The sequence below is a fragment of the Astatotilapia calliptera genome, chromosome 12, assembly GCF_964374335.1.
Source record: "Astatotilapia calliptera chromosome 12, fAstCal68.1, whole genome shotgun sequence".
NCBI classification, from domain to species: Eukaryota; Metazoa; Chordata; class Actinopteri; order Cichliformes; family Cichlidae; genus Astatotilapia; species Astatotilapia calliptera.
In genome coordinates this window covers 15,048,389-15,071,000 of record NC_137433.1, presented here as the reverse complement: position 1 = coordinate 15,071,000, position 22,612 = coordinate 15,048,389, and the positions used below count along the sequence as shown (strand labels likewise).

The window sequence follows — 22,612 nt, the reverse complement described above, 5'->3', positions numbered from 1 at the left end:
TCCGTTGCATGCACTATCTATGTACAAATACAGAGATTAAAGAAGAAACATTCCACTGAACTGGCTGAAACAAGAAGAAGACAGGTGTGGGTGTAGCTCAGGAGAAAGCCTGCTTTTGTTTTCTGCTCGTTTTGCTTTTTGAAACAGCAAAATGCCGATCATCATTTGACGATCACTGTGGCTGAAATAGCACAAATGCGGGACTGGAGGGCGTCTGAATAACTGCCACGAGGGGGCAGAGTGGTTTTACAGAGAAAACAAGACGCTGGAAAGATTTTATGTACAGGACCTCTCGTTCAAAGTATAAGATTAATGTCATAGTCTGCTACTGATAGAGTTGGACATGGTCATATTATGGTGTGCTCAGCTGATTATTAGTCTATCCTGTGGATGCTAACAAACCAGTTTATTCAGATTACACCATAGTCGTTATAGTCATGCAGAATATGCCCTGTTGTATATAAAGTATTAACAGGAATGTTGTGGGGGAGAAGTGTAAACATTGATGGAATTACAATAGCATTGATTTCTTACAAAGTACATATATATATGTATCTGTATCTTGAACAACAAGACATTTCATGCATAGAATCTTTTTGTTTTCGTCTTTGTTATGACATTGGAATAACTTGCAGACAGCTGTATAAATTGAGGTCGATCCACTTTGTAAGGTGTGTTTTCCTTGGTTTTTTGTAATCATTGAACAAACGCACACTAAAGCCTTGAATGATTGGGGTGTGGCAGACCGAGGAGGGTGGGGGAGGCTGTTTTGTGCAAAGGGTACATCGGGGTAAAAGCGGGCCATGACTGCCCCAGGCACACAAGAGTCACAAGCACAGTGCATGCAGGTAAAGCTGCACATACTAATGACATAACCTGTCCAGCCTTCTCTGCTTGTTAAGCGGAGCAGCCAAATTTGTTAGGGAAAGCTGTAAGAAACCTGACTCTGTGCATTCCATGTAAACACTGCAGTAGAAAACCTCTGAGGTGTCAGGGTGAACCGCTAGCTTCAGAGGAGTAGAGGTAGCAGGATGAAGTTCTTTTTGTTTGTTTGTTTGTTTCCTGCCAGTTCTCACCGCGACAAAGAAATCAACTGGAAAGTAAACATCACGGTTCATTTTTCAGTTTCTCTAAACACATAGTTAATACTTTCCACAAACTCAGAGTTCACAGTTTAAATTACCATACAGAAAAAAACCTCCTGGTTTAAACTAAGTGCTCTAATTTTAAATCACAAATTAACAGCAACTGATTGAAGATTGATCTAGCTCATGGTCCACTGACTTATGAATCATCTGTTGTAATCAGATGTCTATACTAACCTGAGCAATGTATCATTATGTAAACATTTCTTCATGGTAATATACAATATGCTGAGAAAGTTGAAGTATCTGAAGGTGCAGCTGCATGTAGTGTTGTGTGTGGCGTGACATGCTTATACAGGTCAAGTGTTACACTATAGCGTGATGTCATCACGTGAGAAAACAAAGATAATACCTTTACAGTCTAATAAATTTTAAGCGTGAGCTCCGTCGAGCCTTTTTTTAAGCTTGAGCAAAGGTTGTGACAGATGCCGTAGCATATTGCTTTTCTTGTTCTGTGCAAGTCAAACATCATTTTCCTTTGCGAAGAACGTGTCAAGTTCGGCACAACGTGTAACATCGCTGACAGGCGTGATGGCCTTGCTGATAGATGTCTCAGCTACATTAACAAAAATTTCTAATTCATTTGCGCCATGATTTGTACCAGAGGCAGATTAAGTATCAGTGTAGGCAGAGGAATCGTTTATAAGGAAACGGGACAGAACAGTATACTAACTTGGGGAAGAGGGCAAACGGGAGCAGTGAATACAGAAGATTAAGTAATAAACAAGAACATGGTTAAAAAAAAGTTGATCAGGAGATAAATGCAAGCCAGCTAGGAAGGATAGTATGAGCACATGCTGTATGGTGCGATGGGGCAAGTGGTTAATCACTAGCAACGTGATTCTCATTTAACAAGGTGTGCCAGCGCTCAATCTTCTTGTCTTTGTTCTTCAAACACTCATACCAGTGCTTCAGCCTCTCTCCCTTGGCAGTGATACCCAACTGACATCCACCTGTGAGAAGAGAAGTGGGAGGAGGTGTGAAAGGCAGGTGGAGAACCTGTGAGAATATCACGTTTATTGCATCAAAACAGATCAAATGTTTACCTATGTAGTCATTGGACTTCCCAATATCGTAATCCCACACTGATATATCTAGCGTCTTCTTGGCCAGTTCACTGTGTTTGATGTCGAAACTGAATTCCTGAAGTTTGATAGGGACAATGAGACAGCCTTTAGCCTTTTTCATTTCTGATAGACCTGATATAAAAGATGGATGTAGCCTCCAGGTTTGCCAGTGCAAAAGAGCTTTGAGCCTGGAGTCTTTCTAATGGCCAGCAGGCTTTCCACAGTTAGAAGGTGGTGTAAAAAGAAGAAAAGCTGAGAAAATGACCCTACTTTGTACCTATTACCAACCTCAGGTAAATTATGATCGTAATTAGAGTACAATGATTAAATGAGGCATAAAGCAGGATATGATGGAGGACGTAGTAACTTTGAGATTGACATGTTGCTATAGTTCAAATGAGCATTGTCCTTGGTTTCTGAGCCAGATGTATGCCTGGTAGCATGTGATGCTCAGAAACAAACCTGGATTTAGTTCTATCCGACTTCACAAACCAACGAGTGAAGTCATAGTGTCTACATCAATCTTTTATATACAGTCTATGGTTGCTCAGAGTAAGACCACAGTAATGTGTTGGTAACTTGTGGAGGAGCTCATTTATATTAACTGCAGAGTTTCCCTTTGAGCTCTCTTACAAACCTCGTTAAACTCTGGGTTCAGAGTCCTCTTCTTGATTTGTGTTTTGCACTTTCCCTTCTTCCCCATGTCAGGCTTCAGACATCTGTAAATTGCACATGTGCAAAATTGAATCTAACGGCATGCATTAGCAGTGAAGTGTACTTATTGTTTGCTCTACCTACATTTTGACATATGGGTCCGAGTAACCATTCGCATCCATGGCCGCCAGATGGACGCAGCGCACAACGCCTATAATGAGGCGGTTCTGCTGGGTGCTGTACATCAGGGATATCAGAATCCGACCACGCTCTTCTACCTCTGTGCCGTCTTTCCCCGGCTATGACAGAGAGAGGAGGTAAATAGTTCAGTAGGATTCATGATAAAAATTTGCATAAACTTGTGGGGGAATCCATCATGTTTAGACATGTGTGGAAATAGCATTGCCTCATCCTCGTAGAGAGCGATCCCTCTGGCTGTGCCGGCTGTTGCGGTTTTCTTTGTCTGCGAGGGGGAGCGAGATTAGAGCAGGTCAAAAAGAGTCTGTGACAAATGGAACAAAGGCCTCTTTGACTATGTGTGAGTTTCACTCACAGGCACAACTCTCTCTAGACACACGTTGAAGTTTTTCTTCTGATTCATCTTCAGTTTCTTCAGTGCCACTCGGGTTTCCCCGATAAACTCATTATGCCCAAACTTGTCTTCGTCACAGACAGAGACCCTGAGAAAATTTTAAGTAACTCTTAATTATACAGACCGGTATGTCTTTAAATGCAAGGACAGATTCAGTTTGACATGTGACCACATGGCTGTTGATGCAAAGTAAAGCTTTAAGTGGAACAGTCTGAAGTTTAGTGTTCACCTGAGGGTCTTACGCTGCATGTCCTCATCTGTCAGGCCATGGTAGGTGAGCGCCTCATTCCACACAGGGTTGCGGGTGTTTCTCAGTGTCTTTGTGCGCAGCTTGTTCGACTGTTGGATTCAAGGTGGATCAGGAAAGGAAATATAATTTTCTAGATACAGTTAAACCTCCAAGTCATACTTGTAAGACTAAACCACAAGATGTCAGGCTTGAGCTAGGAGAAAGGTTTCTCATCAAATCAAACGGCCTGAAATTGCCATCCTTCCTTTATTGCATAGCAGGAGATCTTTTAAAATAAGTGAAAGTTTAATGTAGGAAAGTACGCATTTTACCTTACTAGCCCCTGGCAGCAGATGAAGCTTGACATAAGGATCTGCCAGTCCATTTGAGTCCATGGGTTTCAGTCCCTGAGGAGAAACAGGGCAGGGTGTTCACCACATCACAAACGACAGACAGCAATTAAGCTATAGTGCCATTCAGGGCCTTTTTAACATGACCCACTTGATTGAAATTGCCTCTTTGTGTGGGAGAATGAGCTGAATAGTGGTACCTTTGCTTTGAGGATGGTACAGTGGAGGCTGTTGCTTTCCTGTTCATAGTGAAGACTGAACTCTAGAGAGCCCAGAGTGGCTGAAAGAGATCCCGGACCAATCATTACACGAAGGTACAGGGAGACAGCAAGTCTGCTCTTGAACAATTAAGAGTGTAAATATAGAAAGATTGTCTTGTAATTAAACAACGCTCATCTTGTAAATTAAAATGAGAATTGGAAACCAGCCCAGAATGGACTGAAGGGATGGACAAAAGGACTTGACCTTCATCATGAAACATTCTCAGGCTTCTATTTACCTTATGTAAACAGCAGGACAATCTTATTAAAAACAGGGAAATATAATATAAAAGAAATCAAGTCTCAAAGGATAAGGGAGGGAAAAAATAAAGACCAGCATGCTGCCCACTCAGACTTTCTTTACATGAGTTTTATTGCCAAGCATAAGCAAAAGCATATGAATGTCTGGATGTAATTTTCAGTCCTTAAATGGTGCTAGTATGGTATTTTAGTCTGGACCAAGGTCAATATTCCTATATGATCGTATCACTTTTATAGATGAAAATAAGCACTACTGGATTATAATTTATTAAAAGATTAAATATGCATATTATTTATACTGGTAACAAATCACTAAAAATCAAAACATGCAGATATTAAGTTAAGATATGCCGAAATTGCTGTTACTTGTTAAGTAAAGAAGTCGTATCCAACTGGGCTACATCACATCCCCATAGAGAACAGACACATAAAATCACTGCTATTTCTGACATGTTCCCTGCTTACACTGGGGACTAAATCCCACACAAGGGATCTATAACATGTTCCGCCTCCTGTATCTTAAATTTTTTTTTGCACAGCTTAATTGTCCTGGACCTCAATAAAATAAATTAAAACCCAATTCCCCTGAGACAGAATGAGGGCTGTTTGACGCCGGAGGCCAAAATCATGACTGGCGGGTTATCATCCTCATCATTAAAATGGGATACATGAAAACAGTGACTAGATGCATCGCTACTTATGTAGCTCTACATGTTTCTCTGCTTTACTTCCTCTGATAACGATTTTTTTATATTCTGGTCACATACGGTGTTTATTTGTCATTTTTAACTCAGCTCGACAGGCACTGCCAGAATGATATTTACCGTTTGCTTGGACTACTGGGCAATTTATTAAATGAAGTGCACATGAATTATTTTAGTAGGAGCGAACTAAATTGCAGAAATGAAGCCAAAGATGTGATTCAGTATGCCCGAGGGAAACAGATTTTGCCAAATTAAGGGAATCAACCCCCAATACTGTACGCCTTACAGAAATAAGTTCTTCCTGATTTAAAGAAAACCCCAAAACCAAACCCTTATCTTTTGTTATTTTCTTGAAATCAGTGGAGAGAAATCAAACTGTACAGAAAGGGAATTTAAAACAATACACATCAGTCATGTCACTCCATGAGAAGGGTGAGCAGATGGTGTACTCACTGGCTTCATCCGAGTCATAGTCATTGACTTCCTCCTCCTCGTCAGCTGGGGGAGGTTGCTGTCGGGCAGGAGGGGCACCGTAGGCAGTCGGCTGCCTCCTGTCCTCTCTCACTGCAGGAGGCGCTCTCTGCTCTGGAGGAACTGCACCAGAAGAGTAAGCACCTCCATCTCCGACCATTGAACCTACAACCACATTCAGTTGTCTCAGACAGCAAGAAATGACACAACTGAGGATTTCTCTCTCTCTCTAAACACAAAGAGCTGTTTCTCACCCTGCTGCGTCACGTTGGTGGATGCACAAGGCTGTGGTCTGGTGCTCTGGACAGGCACCATCTTCTTCATCACCACTGGGCTGCCCTGCCCGGCCTCTTCTGGGCCAGCCCCGCCTGAGGCCATGCGCATAACTGGTTTAGGGGCCACAGGTGGGTAACCAGGACGGCCCTGTGGCTCGGGCCCTAAAAATAAGCATGAATCACATTATTCAGAACTTGCGTACTGCGCATAGGGGAAAAGTGCATAATAAGACCACTTCAGGCTGCTACTGCAGTGGATTCTGTAATACTCCGCGGTCTCTCCAGATACTTTTGATGTTGTAGCTTTTTTGTAGCACAGGCATTGACCTACATACGCTACAACAAGCTGTGGCAGCCAGCAACCATACATGCAGCAGCTATGCAGACTGCTTCTCTTGTACGGGGAACTCACACTGCACAGGTAATCACGCTGAAAGTGTGAAATGATGCTGTGCGACCCATCATGCCAGCACCACCTGGAGGCTCATTCCACGCCACAGCATGGGACTTCCGACAGTTTAATTGAGCTCTTCATGCCCCCCTCCTCTGTGACAGTGGGCGGCACAGCCAAATTTGGGTAGGAGATAAAAGGTTTGATGGCAGGGAAAAGAGCAATGAGAGGTGGGACTGCATTATCAGAAAGGCTGATCTGAAGAGACTGAAGAGGTGGTGTTTGAAAAAGTCACACTGAAAATTAGAAATATTAATTTTCCAAAAAGTGCAACTTTTCACTTTCTGAGCGGAAGCTAGTTAGCCTGCTTTGGTAGCTTCACACCTGGCCACCATAAAATAGCCAAGGTGGTGACGAAGGGGAGGAAATGAACCACTAGCACATCATAAAAACAGAATACTTAACAGAACACTGTCAGATGCCAGGAAGCAAGAGGAAAGCGCATTCATATAGCAGATCTATCTTAAAAGGGTTATAGATATTGAACTTGCCTGAAACCTGTTGTTCAGAGGCAAGAGCCTCATTTTGATTCTGACCTAAGACATAACATAGACCAACTGTTATAGATAGATAGATAGATAGATAGATAGATAGATAGATAGATAGATAGATAGATAGATAGATAGATAGATAGATAGATAGATAGATAGATAGATAGATAGATAGATAGATAGATAGATAGATAGATAGATAGATAGATAGATAGATAGATAGATAGATAGATAGATAGATAGATAGATAGATAGATTAAAGTTGAAGCTAGCTGTGTCTACCTGGTGCTTGTTGTTGGGTTACTGTCTCCCTCGGCCCAGAGGCTTTTGGCCTCTGGGGCTCTGCTGCCTCCTGGGCACCTGTCTCTTTTGCTTTAGATAATGGCATCGGTGATGGCAGGAAATGCTTCGGGAAACCTTTGAAAAACCAGGCACCAGATCTCTTCCACACCTGAGAAAAGAGGAAAAGCATATGTTTTATCGTCTTTTTCAATGGATTATTGTTTTAATTGTAATTTTATCTCTCGTTTTAAAGCGCTCACCTCTCGCTGCTCTCTGCAGATCTTGCACAGCCACACAGCGCGTGGCCGACTGCCACACTGTGTGCCACACTTGGTACACATGTTCTACACAACAGATTAGAATAAAGATTACCAGCTGCTTGCCATTTTCAATGTTATTACAAATATACGGCTGACCTATTGGATTTTCTTAACCTTTAGCCTGAATCGTAGCAGAAGAGCTGACTTATTACCAACCTTTTTGCAGTCCTCGCACACCACTGAGCTGACCCCAGGTGAGCCCAGCTGCTCTCCACACAGCAAACAGCGGGACACTCCATCCCCACACACAGTCTTTTTCATGTCGTCCAGGCGGTTTATCAAACGCCTGCAGCAGCACAGAGTGAAATCTCACTTAAAATGTCAACAATTATTATCCCAAGTCAAAATATATGTGTGCAATCAGTCTCAGAAGAGAAACTACTGCAGGTCTTACCCAATTCTCTCCTGCTCCATGGCCTCCATTTTCTCAGCACGGGCGATCACGCTGTTTATAATCTCCTTCTCTTCATCGGTGAGGTCTGGACCGGGACCGGGGCCTGGCTGCATGGTCCAGTTGCCCCTGTAAGCCAAGCATACTCTGCAGTTGAAGGTGCACTATATGATTTAACTATACCAATCACACATTTACATGCAGGCATTGAGCAATGAATGAATGAGCATGCATTTACTGCATCAGCACATTGCTGCCTAATGCAATAAGATAGGAGTTTATCTACTTACTGTTCTTTATCACTATGTCACAAATCACATATCAGACAGATGCAGGTGAAAAGAGGAAGGCACAGTTAGGTGTTGATGTGGCCATATGAAAGGTTTACTAGAAGAAAAATTGTTCTGAGCATCAGGCTTACCTAGCGTGCATGTTCCTCTGCCTGTCATTGGACACCCAGCGATCTGAGCTGCTGCTCATCACTGTGTCTGTCATGCTGCTCTGTTGCAGTCTGTGGGATAGACAGAGAGACAGAAGGCATGGATAAATTCAGCATGAGGTAGTCAAACAAGCTTTAACTGATGTCATAAAAACTCTCTAGCTATATCTCAGAGCCACACTTTTACCTTTCCTGCACCCTTATCTCGTGCTTATGCAGCACCAACTTAATTGCCACCGGATTGCTCTCTCATCAAAAAAGTCATTTCCTACAAATGTGTGAGCCAGGACAGAGCCAACATCAAATTGAAAAGTCACCAGCTACACTTCCTTTTAATGTCACAGCGCAGGGTTAATTAAAATGTCCATCAGAAGCCAAAAAAAAAAGTAGAATCTACAAAAATCAAATATCATTCCCAGAAAAGTAACTTTTAGCTTCTTCATCCACTTTGCTTCCAATGAATTTGCATAAGCATGAGAAATACACCAACTTTCAAAGAGGCTTGCATTGCCAGATTTACCGCCTAATCAGTATCGTGTCCTCTTGCCAAGCCTGTTTCAATATATAGTTCCAGGAAAATATTCAAGCAGTGAATGGATGCAAGAAAACATTTCAGAAACACCACAAACTGATCTGTAAAATACACGACAGAGCTACAGCGACATAAGCGTTTCCTGTAGGGGGAGAGACGCTTACTGGGCATACAACAATGGGAACGACGCTCATGACAAAACGAGCCTTCTTGTTCATGATGGTGCAGAGTGAAATGATGCAATATGAAGTGAAGTGAGTGGTCTAGTTTGTTTGAATTTAGATGCGCCTTCACTGTCAGGCCTGTGGAGATAAAGTTGTGCAAATTGGGGGTGGCAAGGTCAGTTATTTGAGCAGCTGTTAGTGAAGCCATAAGAATCGCTTCCCGTTTGTGAATCTGCACAAATCAAAGAAACAGATGGTTACGTGCAGCAGGAGTCGCTCAATTATGCAATGACACCACAGCTATGACTAAGAGTCTTTTTACAGCATTTCTGATTGGTCATAGTGTGTTAACGCCTTTTTTTTTTAAATGCCATCAAGTTATCAACTCGTTTGGCCCCAGGGATGTTGGTGAAGCTGGGTATGGAGGTGGGTGCTATGGGGGCAGGGGAGACTAATGTTTATAAGACTATTTATAAGACTTCACTTGGAACTTATTGACGCTCCATGAAGAATCTGAACTGGACTGTTTACAGACAAGGAGAGAGTCACTGTTGCCGAGGAGGATGCTAAGGATGGCTGTGTCATCAGAGTATTTAAAGTAAATGTCAGCTTTTGCGGTCACTGCAGTACATGATGCAAAATAAACCCCATAACAAAACAAAACAAAAAAAATAGACAGAGAACAGAGTGAGTACTAATAATGACAGTGAGAAAGAGTGAGTGGTTCATCCATCCATATGATACACTAGCAATGTAATTTAATCTCAGACTGACATGGTAAAGATAATACGACACCGTCGACAGAATTCACTGAGGCAATTGCCTACGAGTAAGACTGCTTTCTGAGTGTGTGTGTATGTGTGTGTGTGTGTGTGTGTGTGTGTGTGTCTGTAGGCACTCCTGCGACTGACAGAGGGTTGTATCAATCCTCTGCCAGACAGTACATGGAGCGATTGGATCCACAGTGTATGTCATGAAGGAAAGTACCTGCATTCAGAGAAGACTGGCAGGTTCGAAACTGAAGCAACCAGACAAACTAAGAACCTTTCTTGTGCTTTAGATACCAGGAATTGTTATGGTGATCTGCTCTCTTCCACTGTGTGTCTTTTGTCTTGTCTTGCTTCACCCCCAACTGGTCAAGCAGATGGCTACCCATTTCTGAGCCTGGTTCTGCCAGAGGTTTCTTCCGGTAAAAGGACGTTTTTCGTTTTGCTCATAGGGAGTCGTTTGATTATTGAGGGTTTTTTGCCTGTATTATTTTAGGGTTTTGTCTTTACAATGTAAAGCCTTGAAGCTTTTGGGCTATTTAAATACATTTTCATTTAATTTTTCAAAACTGAGGTGGTGTATAACATAAAACCACCTGGTGGAAATCTGGCAACTAATTAGGTAAAATAAGAAGCATTATTGTTTAAGAAAGAGCGAGCAGGTCAAATGTTTCAGAATGAAAGATGTGGAGACCATTTGTAGGGGCTACATCTGTGATGGGAAAGGGGCGAATCGGTGGGCACAGCATGGGTAATTAGCCCATCTGGGAGTAGTCAGAGAAAAGCTTGCTCATTTAAGCAAAAGAATACCAAACCAAAGTGTGCATGCTTTCTAACAACATGTCATCTTAATAAGAGTGTAAGTGCTACACTGGCCTGCCTGCAGTCCTGCCCATTGAAAACAGTTGGTGCTTTATGAGATGTAAAACTTTCAAGCACCTAAGATCTATATCAGGGAAGACCTGAAAAGTACTCTGCTCTTAAAATTACAACGATCATTCATCATGGTTCCCAAGTTGTTGAGTGTTTTAAAGCATGAGGTGATGCAAAACAGTGTTGATGTTGCCTCTCTTTTTTTGCAGTGTTTTGCTGGTATATCAAAATCAAAATGTCCATATATTATTACAAAAATCATCATTTTTGTCACTTTGAAGCTTTGGTATGTTGTCTTTTAACTATAAAAACTTAAATAAAGCCTATTAAATGATTTGTAAATTGTTGCATTCTGTTTTTATCTATACTTTATGCATCATTGCCGCTCTTTGGATTATGAGGTTTAATATGTTGGGGGTGGGATTTAGCCAAAAATGCACAATGTTAATGACAAAAAAGGAAAAGTGAGAAGTCACTGTGGTACTTGTCTTCAGCATTTCAAAGCAAAATCCAGCATTGTAGAAACTTGGAGAGAGTAAAAGCAGTAGCAAAAGGGAGGGGTGCACCACTCATTCAGCTGCTCATATTATACTCCGTAACGTCGGGCTCCATACCTTTTGAGGTCTAATCTGTTGTACGTCTGCCTGCAGGATTCAAGAAATTCGCTGTGCTATCAATAGGCACTCTGGGTGTGGGCTTTTCCTTCTGATGCAGCGCCTGCATCTAGCCAACACTAGCAGCACAGTCCTCAGGGAGCCTGGTCTTTTTCCACTTTTTCAGCAGCAGACTGACAGATCAGACATAACTCTGACCACACCGTGTATTTTATGCACTGACACTCTGAAGTGCGGCCCTCCTTCACTTGCCAAAATAAATTACGGCACTTTTGTCGAACATTATTGTCCTGCAGAGGTGGATGGAGAGAGACAGATGGGAGGCTACGTTAAGACTTGGGCAAGGTAACGACTGACTCAGACTAGCCCGAGCTCCCTGCTCGGGATAGATATTAATGCATCACAGTAGTGGGTTCTTTGCTGAAGTGACAAACCAATTAATATTCAGGAGATAGTCTGAAGGATCACATACACATAAAGAGCTGTCACTATAGGATGTTATGCTTTAGCTTTTGGAAAGTAGTGCTGGTTTCATTGGTTGTAGTTTAAATTCTCTCAAAAGGTTTTAAATGTACTGTAACTTTGAAAATTGTATCCAAGACCAATTATAATGAACTGTCTTGCCCAAAATGTCATACTGGGCCTTGTTTCTGACATAATTTTAACCCTCAGACTCCATCCTCTATACTTCTCAGCTTAACTGGTAAAAATGACTCAGTCAGGTGGTGGATTCCTCTCTGAGGAGAAGCACATATTCTCTGTTATTTATTAATTTGTTGTTTATTCTTCTGCAAAAATGTTATGAAACCTTTACAATGGGAACTGTGCAAATGGCCACACCATACCGCCAGGAGTAGCTAGTAACAGATCATGTGTGAGATGACAGCAGGAAAGACCAGAGGGAGAGCATCGACTCAAGACTGATCACCATAAGTCATGGATGCAGCGGGATCTCTCTATAGAGAGAATTTCATATGGGGGTGGAGAGGACCGATTTAGAAACCTGTGTCTCCTCCTCAGGGCCTGAGAGACTAGTCAATACAAATCTGCATCTGTGCATCTTCAGGGGTCTACGTACACACAACTCCCTGAGCACAGCCTGGATGTTTTGCATCAGCTTTTAGCAAACACAGCTATCCATTCTTCAGTTCAAGAAAATCATCAGCAAGAGTAACCCATTTCGAGTCCAGTCAGGCACTTTCACAGATTAATGTTGTTGTATATCTTTCAATAGTAGGAGTATGACTCATTACTGCAGAATATATGACTGGAAAACCAACAGACTGGGAAAAAGCACCTTTTTACAGTAATGTCTTGAGTTTTCAGTACTTGCGGAAGGGAGAGCTGAGGAAAGCAGGCAGTGACAACAAGTCAGTGGGGCTTCTTTGGAATGATTCACCATGGGCCACTGTAAGTGGGATGTAAGGATAGAGCGAAGCTACCTCCTGTACTGAAATCTGCAAACAAAAGCAAGGATTTACTCAAATAATATACAAGCACTTTGTGCTCTAACAATACTGCAATTTTTAAATTGGCATTGATCATTATTTATGAAAGAAACATGAACGGTTCGCAAATCTATTTTGATGAAGCAGACAAACTAAATAATCAAAATTACTGCCAAATGCTAAACGTATTATCTTATTCCGAATTTGATAGAGGACAACTGTCTGCAGCGTAAACAAGGGCTTTATCAATCGCCTGACACCCCGCTACATGTCCTACTTATAAATGTATTAAATATAATGACACTGAAACACTACAAGGTACTACACTTGAATTCCAGGGCAACAATTCCCTCGCCATCCTCCACAAAGGATATTTGTAAAATGGGTTAATGAGAATCAGAGATCAATGCAGATTTACACAATTGGTTTCCCTTTGATTTATATTTCATGTGTTCAAAAACTTTTGAATGCATAATGGAGGTTCTATTAACAATCTAACATACTCAACACGCAAAACCATCAAACAAAGAAACAAAGATTATTGTGAAAGGTGAACGGCAACGTCATCGCTAAAAAACATGGCGCAATGCAAAATACAACAAATCACTTTCAAGTTTTATGATAAAATCATAAAGAAAAAAGAAGGACTTAAAGGAGGGTTTAAGAAGTGACGAAACATATTTTACTTCATCCTGATTTTTCCTCCTCTACCATCTGGTCTGGCAGTAAGTCAGATTGTGTTATGTATTATGAAAGAGAACACAAACAGGTCTTGGTTGGCCTAAAGTTTTAGCTCAAGTCCTGTGGTGATCTGGAACATCATGCCTTCTTTTTTAATTCACTTCCTCACACAGTGACTTTTTTGCCAAATGCTAATTAAATACAGCAAAGTAAAACATTCTGGGCAGACGGAAGGCGCAAGCGAGCAGCATTGCCGGCATATGGATGAACTACTATCACATCCTGAGAATTAACCACTACTCGATGAATTTGAGTACGAGATTAGAATGATGGAGAAAACAATTTAATGTTGAAAACGATCTACTTTTGGAAAATGATGGATGGTCTGTAAAAACAAGCCTATATGTGAGCTGTCTATAGACCACTCAAGTTCTCTTCAAAACACGAACTACTCAACAGCATTTTGACTCACTTGTAAGCTACATGTGATCAGAAAAGTACAACCAGCTGCTCCTTCGCAGTCAGCGGTGACGTGTGAGGTAGAAACTGAAGGTCTTTTTTTATAGGCTGTAAAATGTTCTGTGTTATATTTTTGATTAGGCTATAAACACAAGATTGGAGTACACTGTGCAGTAAGGGTCATGAATGGTAATTGACTTGCCACCTTTAGCAGTAAAAAAAGAAAAAAAAACTGAAACAGGAACGCCTGCAACCACAAAGTAAAAAGGAAGAGTCAAATGTGCTCCAGTCATTCGCATCATAAAATCACATCTCTGCATGTTGTAGTTTGGAAGACAGGATAACCACTTTAGCCCATATTTGTTCTCAACAACTATTAAATGTGTGGGGATAAACAAAAGCTCCTGATGTCAACAGGATGAGTCCAGTAATTTGATAACCAACTCATTTTTATTATTATTATTATTATTATTATTATTATTATTATTATTATTATTATTATTATTATTTTTATCTGCAGTTTAAGGAGCTGACTTATCACGGGAAATTTCCCAACATCTGTTCAATGGATTGCAAAGCTGACACATTATTTTGATTGCACGGTATTGCATGATTATATTGTGTAAGTGTATACTCTTTTACTTCAAAGCAAGCATCCCATTCATCTGTAATGTATATTTGGCAGTTCTTAACGCAATTAAAACATCTGATTTCTCAGATTTTATCAAAGGAAACATATCATGACTTGACATTAAATAAACAGCGACGCCAAATTTAAATAAATTAAATCTAAATCGCAGAATTTAATTTATGATCATTTGGATTTATAAACTAAGTAGCTTAACAGATCTTGATGTCAAATTCTCACAATGTCTCAGAGTGAGTGGGGAGAGGGTAGGAGCCACCAAAAGGTAGCCACCCACTCCCAGTAGCATGACAAAACTCCATCCATCCTCCATAGAGGACTGTGAGACGGCAGCATAGCAACACACTGAAAGTTGGACCTGGGCAACACTATAAAGCACTGCACCGTGAAATGTTCTGCTGCAAGAGGAACACATCACTCAGCATTTCTTAATTATTTACAGCTCCCACCCTCGTTGCCATTCACTCTGTGTAAACCCTCTCCTTAAGGCATTAGTGTACGCTTTATGCTCTGACCACTATCAAACAAGGATTTGGGGAGGAACAGATCACATCGGGTGGAACAGATTGAGAAACTCTGTTTAGGGCAACAGTGTGGATGTTAGTCTTTTAGGTCTGTCGCATTGACAAATTATCCATGCTTTCACTCAGACAATGGCGCTGACAGGGACCATCTGCAGAACCATCTGCGAGGACTCTTCACCTCTCAAATGTGAGAGCGTTGTACCATTTTAAATACACACAACTACATCCTCTCGGCAGGCATGGATCCAGGTCCCGCATCGTTGGAGAACAAACAGGAAAAACCATCCAGTGACCAAACAAGCTATCATGCTGATACCCTGCTATAATTGTTGGCTCCATCCAGTCAACCTAAATCTGGCTGGTGCAGATTTTTTTTTCTTTTATTCAGAAATCACAACAAGGCTGAATTTGCAGTCGACATCCAACAGATCCTAGCAATCCTCAGATTTAGCTGAAAACGCCATCTGACCAGCATATTGATTTACATATAATTCAGATTCAACTTTTAGACTCAAAGGGAGCTGAAGAGAAAGTCTGAAACCTTAACCATAAAAAAACAGAGAAAAAGAACAGTTGCTTAATCAACAACAAAACTCCACATGGCATAACATCTGCCATCAGTTAAAGTGCAATACTGCCACCCACTATGCTTAAGTGTCAACGTGATAGTTACTGGTGCTGCACTATTTTTTTGTGTGCATTATTAATATTCTTTAAATATTTCACATTTTAAATATCACAGTTATCACCAACTCTGTTACATCACAAGTCTCCTAATATAGCAGAGAATGCTTTTATCCGAGCCTCCTTTTAAAGCTAAGTCAGTCAACAGCTACAGGACGAGGGAACACTCGATTACCGGCACTCTAGCAAGAGCCTGCAGTGAGTTTCAGATTTGCTTGGCTGATGGTGATTCATCCTTGTATGCCCCAGAAGCAAGAGGTGGGACTGGCTGCTGATGCACCGGCTGATTACGTTCCCTCGGTTTCTTCAAATCTTATGTCAGAGGTAACAGATAGGGGTATTAAATGTCTGTTTGTAGTCTTATGAGACAAAACTACATGGTTCATAAGATGAAAGAAAACACGTCAGGTCTCTCTTAGTCTTACTGCCGTTACTCTCTCCCCTGTGAAGATGTGGTTCAGCTGTGGGATATCTGACTCTCCCTCTTGTCCCACTAGCAAACTAGCAGGTACAATGCCCCTGGGTGTTTTTAACAAATCTGTGTTGGCAAACTGTTCTGGCCTGGAAGCTGCAACACTAACAGCAAGCTTCTTTGCAACTTTTGAGAGAAAAACCTCTGTCGGGAGGCTTCCTGTAGGCGTTACTCTGAAGACCATCATTGCAGCTGCAACATATGTAAAGCGCTGATTAGAATGAGTGTAAAATAAGGGTCAGGGATTGGAAAGGGTAGTGGAAAGGTGGAAAAGGGGTTTTCGAGATAAACTAGTGTTAATTCTATTTTGGATGTTTAACTCCTCACTCTGCTGGGGGAACTTTGTTAAAAGGCCACATTCATTACTTCTGCTTTCTCCAATATGCCACACCATTTAGGCAGCTCGAATCACCACATTTGGATAAGTAAGTGAATCAATGCTTATCCACCGCTGATGAGAATAAGAAGATGAAGCCACTCCCCTCTGGAGCTTGGACACAAATGGCAGAATAAAATCTCCTCTAACAGAATTTAAACACAGAACACAAAATCTGCGTAGATTTACAGTAAAAACTGTGTGATTTAGGCCCGAAGCTGCATGCATAGATGGTGACGAGCACAGAAAAACATGGAGTCATGCACCTTTACCAACTGTGGCCATGGTAACAGCAAGATCAGAAGATGAGAATGAGAGTGATTAAACTCCATGTGTGTGTGTGTGTGTGTGTGTGTGTGTGTGTGTGTGTGTGTGTGTGTGTGTGTGTGTGTGTGTGTGTGTGTGCGCTAAATTTTCAGACCCATGCAGACCAGGTCATTGTTACAAATGTTGTAAAGTAACGTGGTTAAAGAAGAAGGGTATGGCTGCCTTGTATGCTTGTGTGTTAAATAATGCATGCAGCATGCAAAGCACTTCATTCCTCCATCTTTCACCCCCCCCCCCCCCCCACCTTTTCTATAAATACCCATCATTCTTGCTCTTTTACTCTTGTTTTATGTGACCAGATGTGAAAACAACTGATCTCCTCCTATATCTTTTCTTAATTTCATTCCTTCTTTCGAAAACAACAATAGGCTAGCAGGCAGGGAGAAAAATACAAAGACAGGGGACGTCAGGATGAAGGTGTCGTTCAATCACTACTGGGGCTGCTTATGTGCAAGGATGCAACTGCAGATATCGCTCAGACCATTCATTCAGTCTTTTCTCCCTTCCCCCATTTAATCCACATGCTTTCAGGTCTGTAGGAGGAGTTGGGAGATGGTGGAACTGGAAGGCAGAGCCCAGCTTCCTTTCTCTGTCCTCTTTCCATATTAATGTCAGAATAAGAATGAACTAGTCCAACCCATTACAGCGCGCGTGCGCGCGCGCACACACACGCACACACACACACACACACACTGCTTGGACATTCCAGGTTTAATAATAATAAGAGCCCTAGGGTGCAGTAAAAGATAACATCACAATAAGTAGTCAACTGATTCACCTGCTCTGTGTCACAGCTGGAGTTGAGAAGCAGCCCTCCCCACATCAGTGATCAGCTTGATGTTTTTCCTCTATAGTCTGCAAGCCTCCAGCGTGCGCTCCTAAAAAACCCTGCAGCAACGCCCAGGGACTGCAACCACACAGTCTCCCACATGACTTACCAGGTCTGTTTTCTTACATCAGATCTACAACAACAAAGCACTTCATTTGCAGGAGGAGCCGGGCTCTAGTCTTGTTTTATTAAATCTTTTTTATAAAGGGAGATGGGGGGCTGAACCTACTGAGGTACACCTAGAGTGTAGCCATTCATGAATAAACTTAGTCCATAATCATAACACCAAAGTAGGTAGTAGTAAATCAGTGCAACACCAGCTCTGCATGAATGACAGCAAAAAATAAAATAAAATAAATAAATAAAATTCTGCAGCAGGATCACGTCTTCAGAATGATGTACCCCCCAAAACACAAAGGATTCACTGAAATGTTCATTGTTATAATTGAAAGCTATAGGTTAATTATCAGCACGCATACTGAGTGCACTGCACACTCCCTCACAATCCTCCCCTTCATTCAAACGACTCAGTAAATAACAGGCTAATAAAAACCCATGATATGTGTTCCAGCAAATTAATAAAAACAGGCAATAAAACGAGCTCCCTAGTAAGCGATTTCTATTCCCCGTGTCTTCTGAATGAAATGCTGCATCCATTCAACTTGCACAGGCTAAAGAGAAATTACAATGGGCTGTCCAAACGCAATAATCTCACAGAAATGTTTCGGGTGAGGATGTAATGTTTGAAAATCCTTCGAAGGAGATCGCACAGCCTACCTGTGAATCCAGCCCTGCCTCTCTCAGGGAGCTGTCAGGGAATGATGCGGACTAAATTTCTGTGCAGCGCTCGGATCCGACCACGGAGTTAGTCATTGCGCATGGTGCTCGTCACAAAAGCCTGTGGTTTTATTTATTTATTTTGCCTGGAAGAGTAATCTGTTGCTGAAATGCACAGTGGATCACCCCAGTGCGTGGGAACTGGTCTTATATCCTGTGCGGAGGATGGAAAGCCCTTGGTACCCTGGGCAGGAAACCCCTGGATGTGAAGTGATAACACTGATGCTCAAGTAGGCAGTCATCACCTGATCCAATTGTCTCCATAACACATTGTCTAAATTTGTCTCGTCATCCAGCAGTCTGTCTTTATGGCGCGTAAACGTGGATTATAGCTTTAAAGGTTGTTTTTTTAAGCCGTTTTTTATTTGAGTCACTTTTTAAAAATTATATTAAACAACCATGGGGTTTGTTTTTATTCTTCATATGTATGTGCCTACAAGAACCTTTGTTTTCTGTAAGATAAAATTAGCAGAAACTTTTATTTCCCCTGACGCATCTTCTTCTTTTTCTCCTTTTTAAAAGATAGTTTTAACTATGTAATTTTCAAGAAAAAAAACAGTAAAGTTCCAACATCAGTGACTCAATTACCGGAGTTTGCCGGCGATTGAATCCTACTGTGAAGATACTGCGCCATCTAATGGATCTAAAAATAATTGCGCGAGGAAAAGGATGAATGCATTTCTTTAGTTGAAGGTTTTGAATTAATCTAAAAGGATTCTTTTTTTTTAATTATTCTAATAAGTTATTTGTAACGTGAATGAAATCAACAATCGTCACGGTCATAAATAACCGTTGGCACAGTGGTTATGGCCTGCACTTTATGGTTGTTACAGTGTAGAGTTGCCGCCAATGACTGTAGAAAACATGGACGACGCGACAGCGCCTCCTCCCATTGTGCAAAAATGAAGCCAAAATACCCCGCATATGGAGGCTGCCATCTTGCATTTTTGGAGCCAGAGTCTGCGCAGTAGTGACTTGAGGTGGAGCGACTGTGTCACGCTCCCGCCCACACACCCGCTGGACCTGACCTCAACCACGCCCCCCTACACTTTTTACGTAGCCCGTCTGCTCCAGTTTATTTGCTGATGGGTTTACCGCGACTGACTACTCGTTCGATTAAGGTAAATACAACCATGTCACTGTTATGAAAAAGACACACAGCTTAACATCTTATAGTTCTACAACATCTAAAATCACTCTGTTGTTTGCTAGATTAGCCGCTAGCATACTCTAATACTCTGTATTATTGAAGGATTCAGCACTCCTTACGTTTTGTTATCCATTTTTAGAAAGCGATAAGATCAGCTATATACTCCACAGAGGCCCAGAGTTACTGTTAATATTAAAAATGTAATGCTGTCCTTTGTCTGTGAAGGTTCTCAGTCATCCAGGTCATCGTAGTCAAAGGAGCTTGCAAAGAAAAGCGTCTGGACTTCTTTAAGTTACTTGAAGACGTTTCACCTCTCATCCGAGAAGCTTCTTCAGTTCTAAGGTCAAATGGTGGAGAGTCCCAGATATAAACCTAGTGGGAGTTTCCCCCCACAGAGGGACAAAAGGATCCCCTGATGATCCTCTAATCGCCTGAGCCAAGGTGTGAAACTGGGTGTGGGTCCCAATCAGCCAGAGTTTCGGGTGAGTTCATTGTGAAACCTGGCCCCACCTTATCATGCGAATTCCTGAGATCAGATGGCCCAGGATGTGAGTGGGCGTTAAGGCGTCTGGGAAGGGATCTCAAAACTGGATTATAGATGGCAGAGAGTTGGTGTCGTAAACCACCGCCTCTGTTCAAAGATGGTCGCTCACAGTGGACATAGATGGCTTCTTTCACTCCTCTTTCAAACCATCTGTCCTCTCTGTCCAAAATGTGAACATTGGCATCCTCGAAAGAGTGTCCTTTATCCTTAAGATGCAGATGGACTGCTGAGTCTTGTCCTGTGGAGGTGGCTCTTCTATGTTGTGCCATGCGCTTGGAGGACACTCTTTCGAGGATGCCAATGTTCACATTTTGGACAGAGAGGAGCCCCAGCTTGGACAGTCTCGGTCGTTGTGTCCTTGGGCAAAACCCTTCACCCATTGCCTACTGGTGGTGGTCAGAGGGCCCGGTGGCGCTAGTGTCCGGCAGCCTCGCCTTTGTCAGTGCGCCCCAGGGTGGCTGTGGCTACAATGTAGCTTGCCATCACCAGTGTGTGAATGGGTGGATGACTGGTTGTGTAAAGTGTTTTGGGGTCTTTAGGGACTAGTAAAGCGCTATACAAATACAGGCGATTTACAGAGAGTCCATATTATATCAACAGCTACATTCACCCTGGGGAGAAACTAGTGAGGGAGACCATGAGGACTAAGCTGGGTTTCTGGGGTCCAGAGGTTTGGAGAAACTTCTTCCCTTTCTTTCATCACAGCTGTCCTGTGCCAGAAGTTCTGTTGACCCACTGAGAGAGGCTTCATTTGAGAAACACCAGGAAGACTGACGCTCATCGCATTGATCAAGCAGGACTCATGATCTTCACAAGCAGCTCACTCACAGGGAAATCTTCAGCACTCCTCCGTAGGCCTGCCCCAGGACATGGATACACCCAGCATTTCATGAACACTGTGATGGAGACCTTTGGTTTGTGTAATGTTATAAATACTCAGTTACTCCCCAGAGGCTCCGGACTTTTACATAAAGATATTATATTCAGTCCTGTAGAAAGTTATATATTTAAAAATATATGATCCTCTCTGGTTACTATGGTATGAATAACTCTGAATTACTTTATAGTAAATAACACACTATCTTCAAAAAACTGTGAAAAATTCCAGATCACAAGTTTGATCACAAGTGACGACCTTTGACCTTCATCAGGTTTTATTTAATTGTGTCAGAGAAAATCAAATGTGCTCATCATGCAGCTGAGTACATCGAGTGTTTAAAACGGAAGATGTGCAGGTCTGAGATGAGCAGCTCTCTGAAACACCTAACTGAGGTCCTGTTAATGCTGATATATAGTGACACAGTTATAGGGGTGATTAATCCTTTTGACTTTTTGTCTTTAACTTTATCAATAAAAGAGCTGCAGCTTTCACTGACAGCACATGTGGTACTTTAACCTTTGTACTGTTTTCATCAGTTAATTTTGCAGTTAACATGTGAAGATGTTGGATGATCTGTCTGCTTCAGATCCTGGGTATGTGAGGACAGCTCCTGTAATCACAAAGAGAACACAATCATCACAAACTGAAATACAAAGTTTATACATACACACACACACACACACACACATACATATATATATATATATATATATATATATATATATATATATATATATATATATATATACATACACATATACATATTAGGGGTGCAACGATACTCGTATCGATATTGAACCGTTCGATACAGTGCTTTCGGTTCGGTACGCATATGTATGAACAATACAAAATTTGTAATTTATTTTATCAACTTTCCTTCTGACGATGCTGTCTGTGTTGAGCGCTCAGTGAATCTGCGTTCGACTACTCCGCCTAGGCTGCACTGTCGAGCGCAGATCCACTGAGCATTCAACACAGACAGCATTGTCAGAAGGAAGAGCGCAGGGCAAGCTAGCGAGACAGAAGTTAAGCTCTCCTTGCAACATGGCAAATTGAACCTCCCCCACCCTCATTCAGGGTGACGGAGACGGAGGTATCGTTTGGTCTTGCTTCCCGTGAGCTAGCCAGGGAGCACAGCCGTTTATTGACATCTGCAGAAGAACACTGCCGCTAGCTAACTGCTCAGCGCAGCAACCGCACAGCAACAACAACACACAGGGCGCCCTCTGACCCCGGAAGGACACACCGTCGCAGCGAGAAGGCGTCACCCGTTACTATGGTAACATAAACAAAACATAACTGTACAAACAGAACCCCGAACAGCCCTGACCCGCTACACAGCCCCCACCTAAGGGGTCAGTCGTCCCCGACGACCCCATTGCCCCACACAAAGTCCTGCAAATGTCCAGGTGCCTTCTTTTGG

At 42.0% G+C, this 22,612-nt stretch overlaps 1 protein-coding gene and 1 long non-coding RNA gene across 3 annotated transcripts in view; both read right to left on the bottom strand.

Annotated features, from left to right (window-relative positions):
* Positions 1 to 1,094: 1,094 nt before the first annotated feature.
* Positions 1,095 to 18,750, bottom strand: LOC113033555 (rabphilin-3A-like). 2 transcript variants are annotated; one of them, XM_026187486.2, is made up of 18 exons: positions 18,556 to 18,739; positions 8,365 to 8,454; positions 8,234 to 8,245; positions 7,947 to 8,072; positions 7,709 to 7,838; positions 7,493 to 7,576; positions 7,233 to 7,401; positions 5,988 to 6,170; positions 5,716 to 5,898; positions 4,238 to 4,317; positions 4,020 to 4,094; positions 3,688 to 3,797; positions 3,420 to 3,546; positions 3,273 to 3,329; positions 3,011 to 3,165; positions 2,850 to 2,931; positions 2,192 to 2,288; positions 1,095 to 2,098 (listed from the first exon to the last, which is right to left on the bottom strand). In XM_026187486.2, exons 2-18 carry the CDS (start codon positions 8,436 to 8,438, stop codon positions 1,968 to 1,970), a joined length of 1,875 nt encoding a protein of 624 aa, XP_026043271.1. In that variant the 5' UTR covers positions 8,439 to 8,454; positions 18,556 to 18,739; the 3' UTR covers positions 1,095 to 1,967. The 2 variants fall into 2 exon arrangements, with proteins under 2 accessions (XP_026043271.1, XP_080165160.1); XM_080309034.1 differs by lacking the exon at positions 8,234 to 8,245 and having other exon boundaries at positions 18,556 to 18,750.
* A 2,691-nt stretch (positions 18,751 to 21,441) lies between these two features.
* Positions 21,442 to 22,612, bottom strand: part of LOC113033019 (uncharacterized) — a 56,488-nt gene continuing 55,317 nt past the window's right edge. Inside the window, exon 3 of the long non-coding RNA XR_013912594.1 lies at positions 21,442 to 21,799. This is a non-coding gene — a long non-coding RNA (uncharacterized LOC113033019). The remainder of the gene's footprint in view (positions 21,800 to 22,612) is intronic.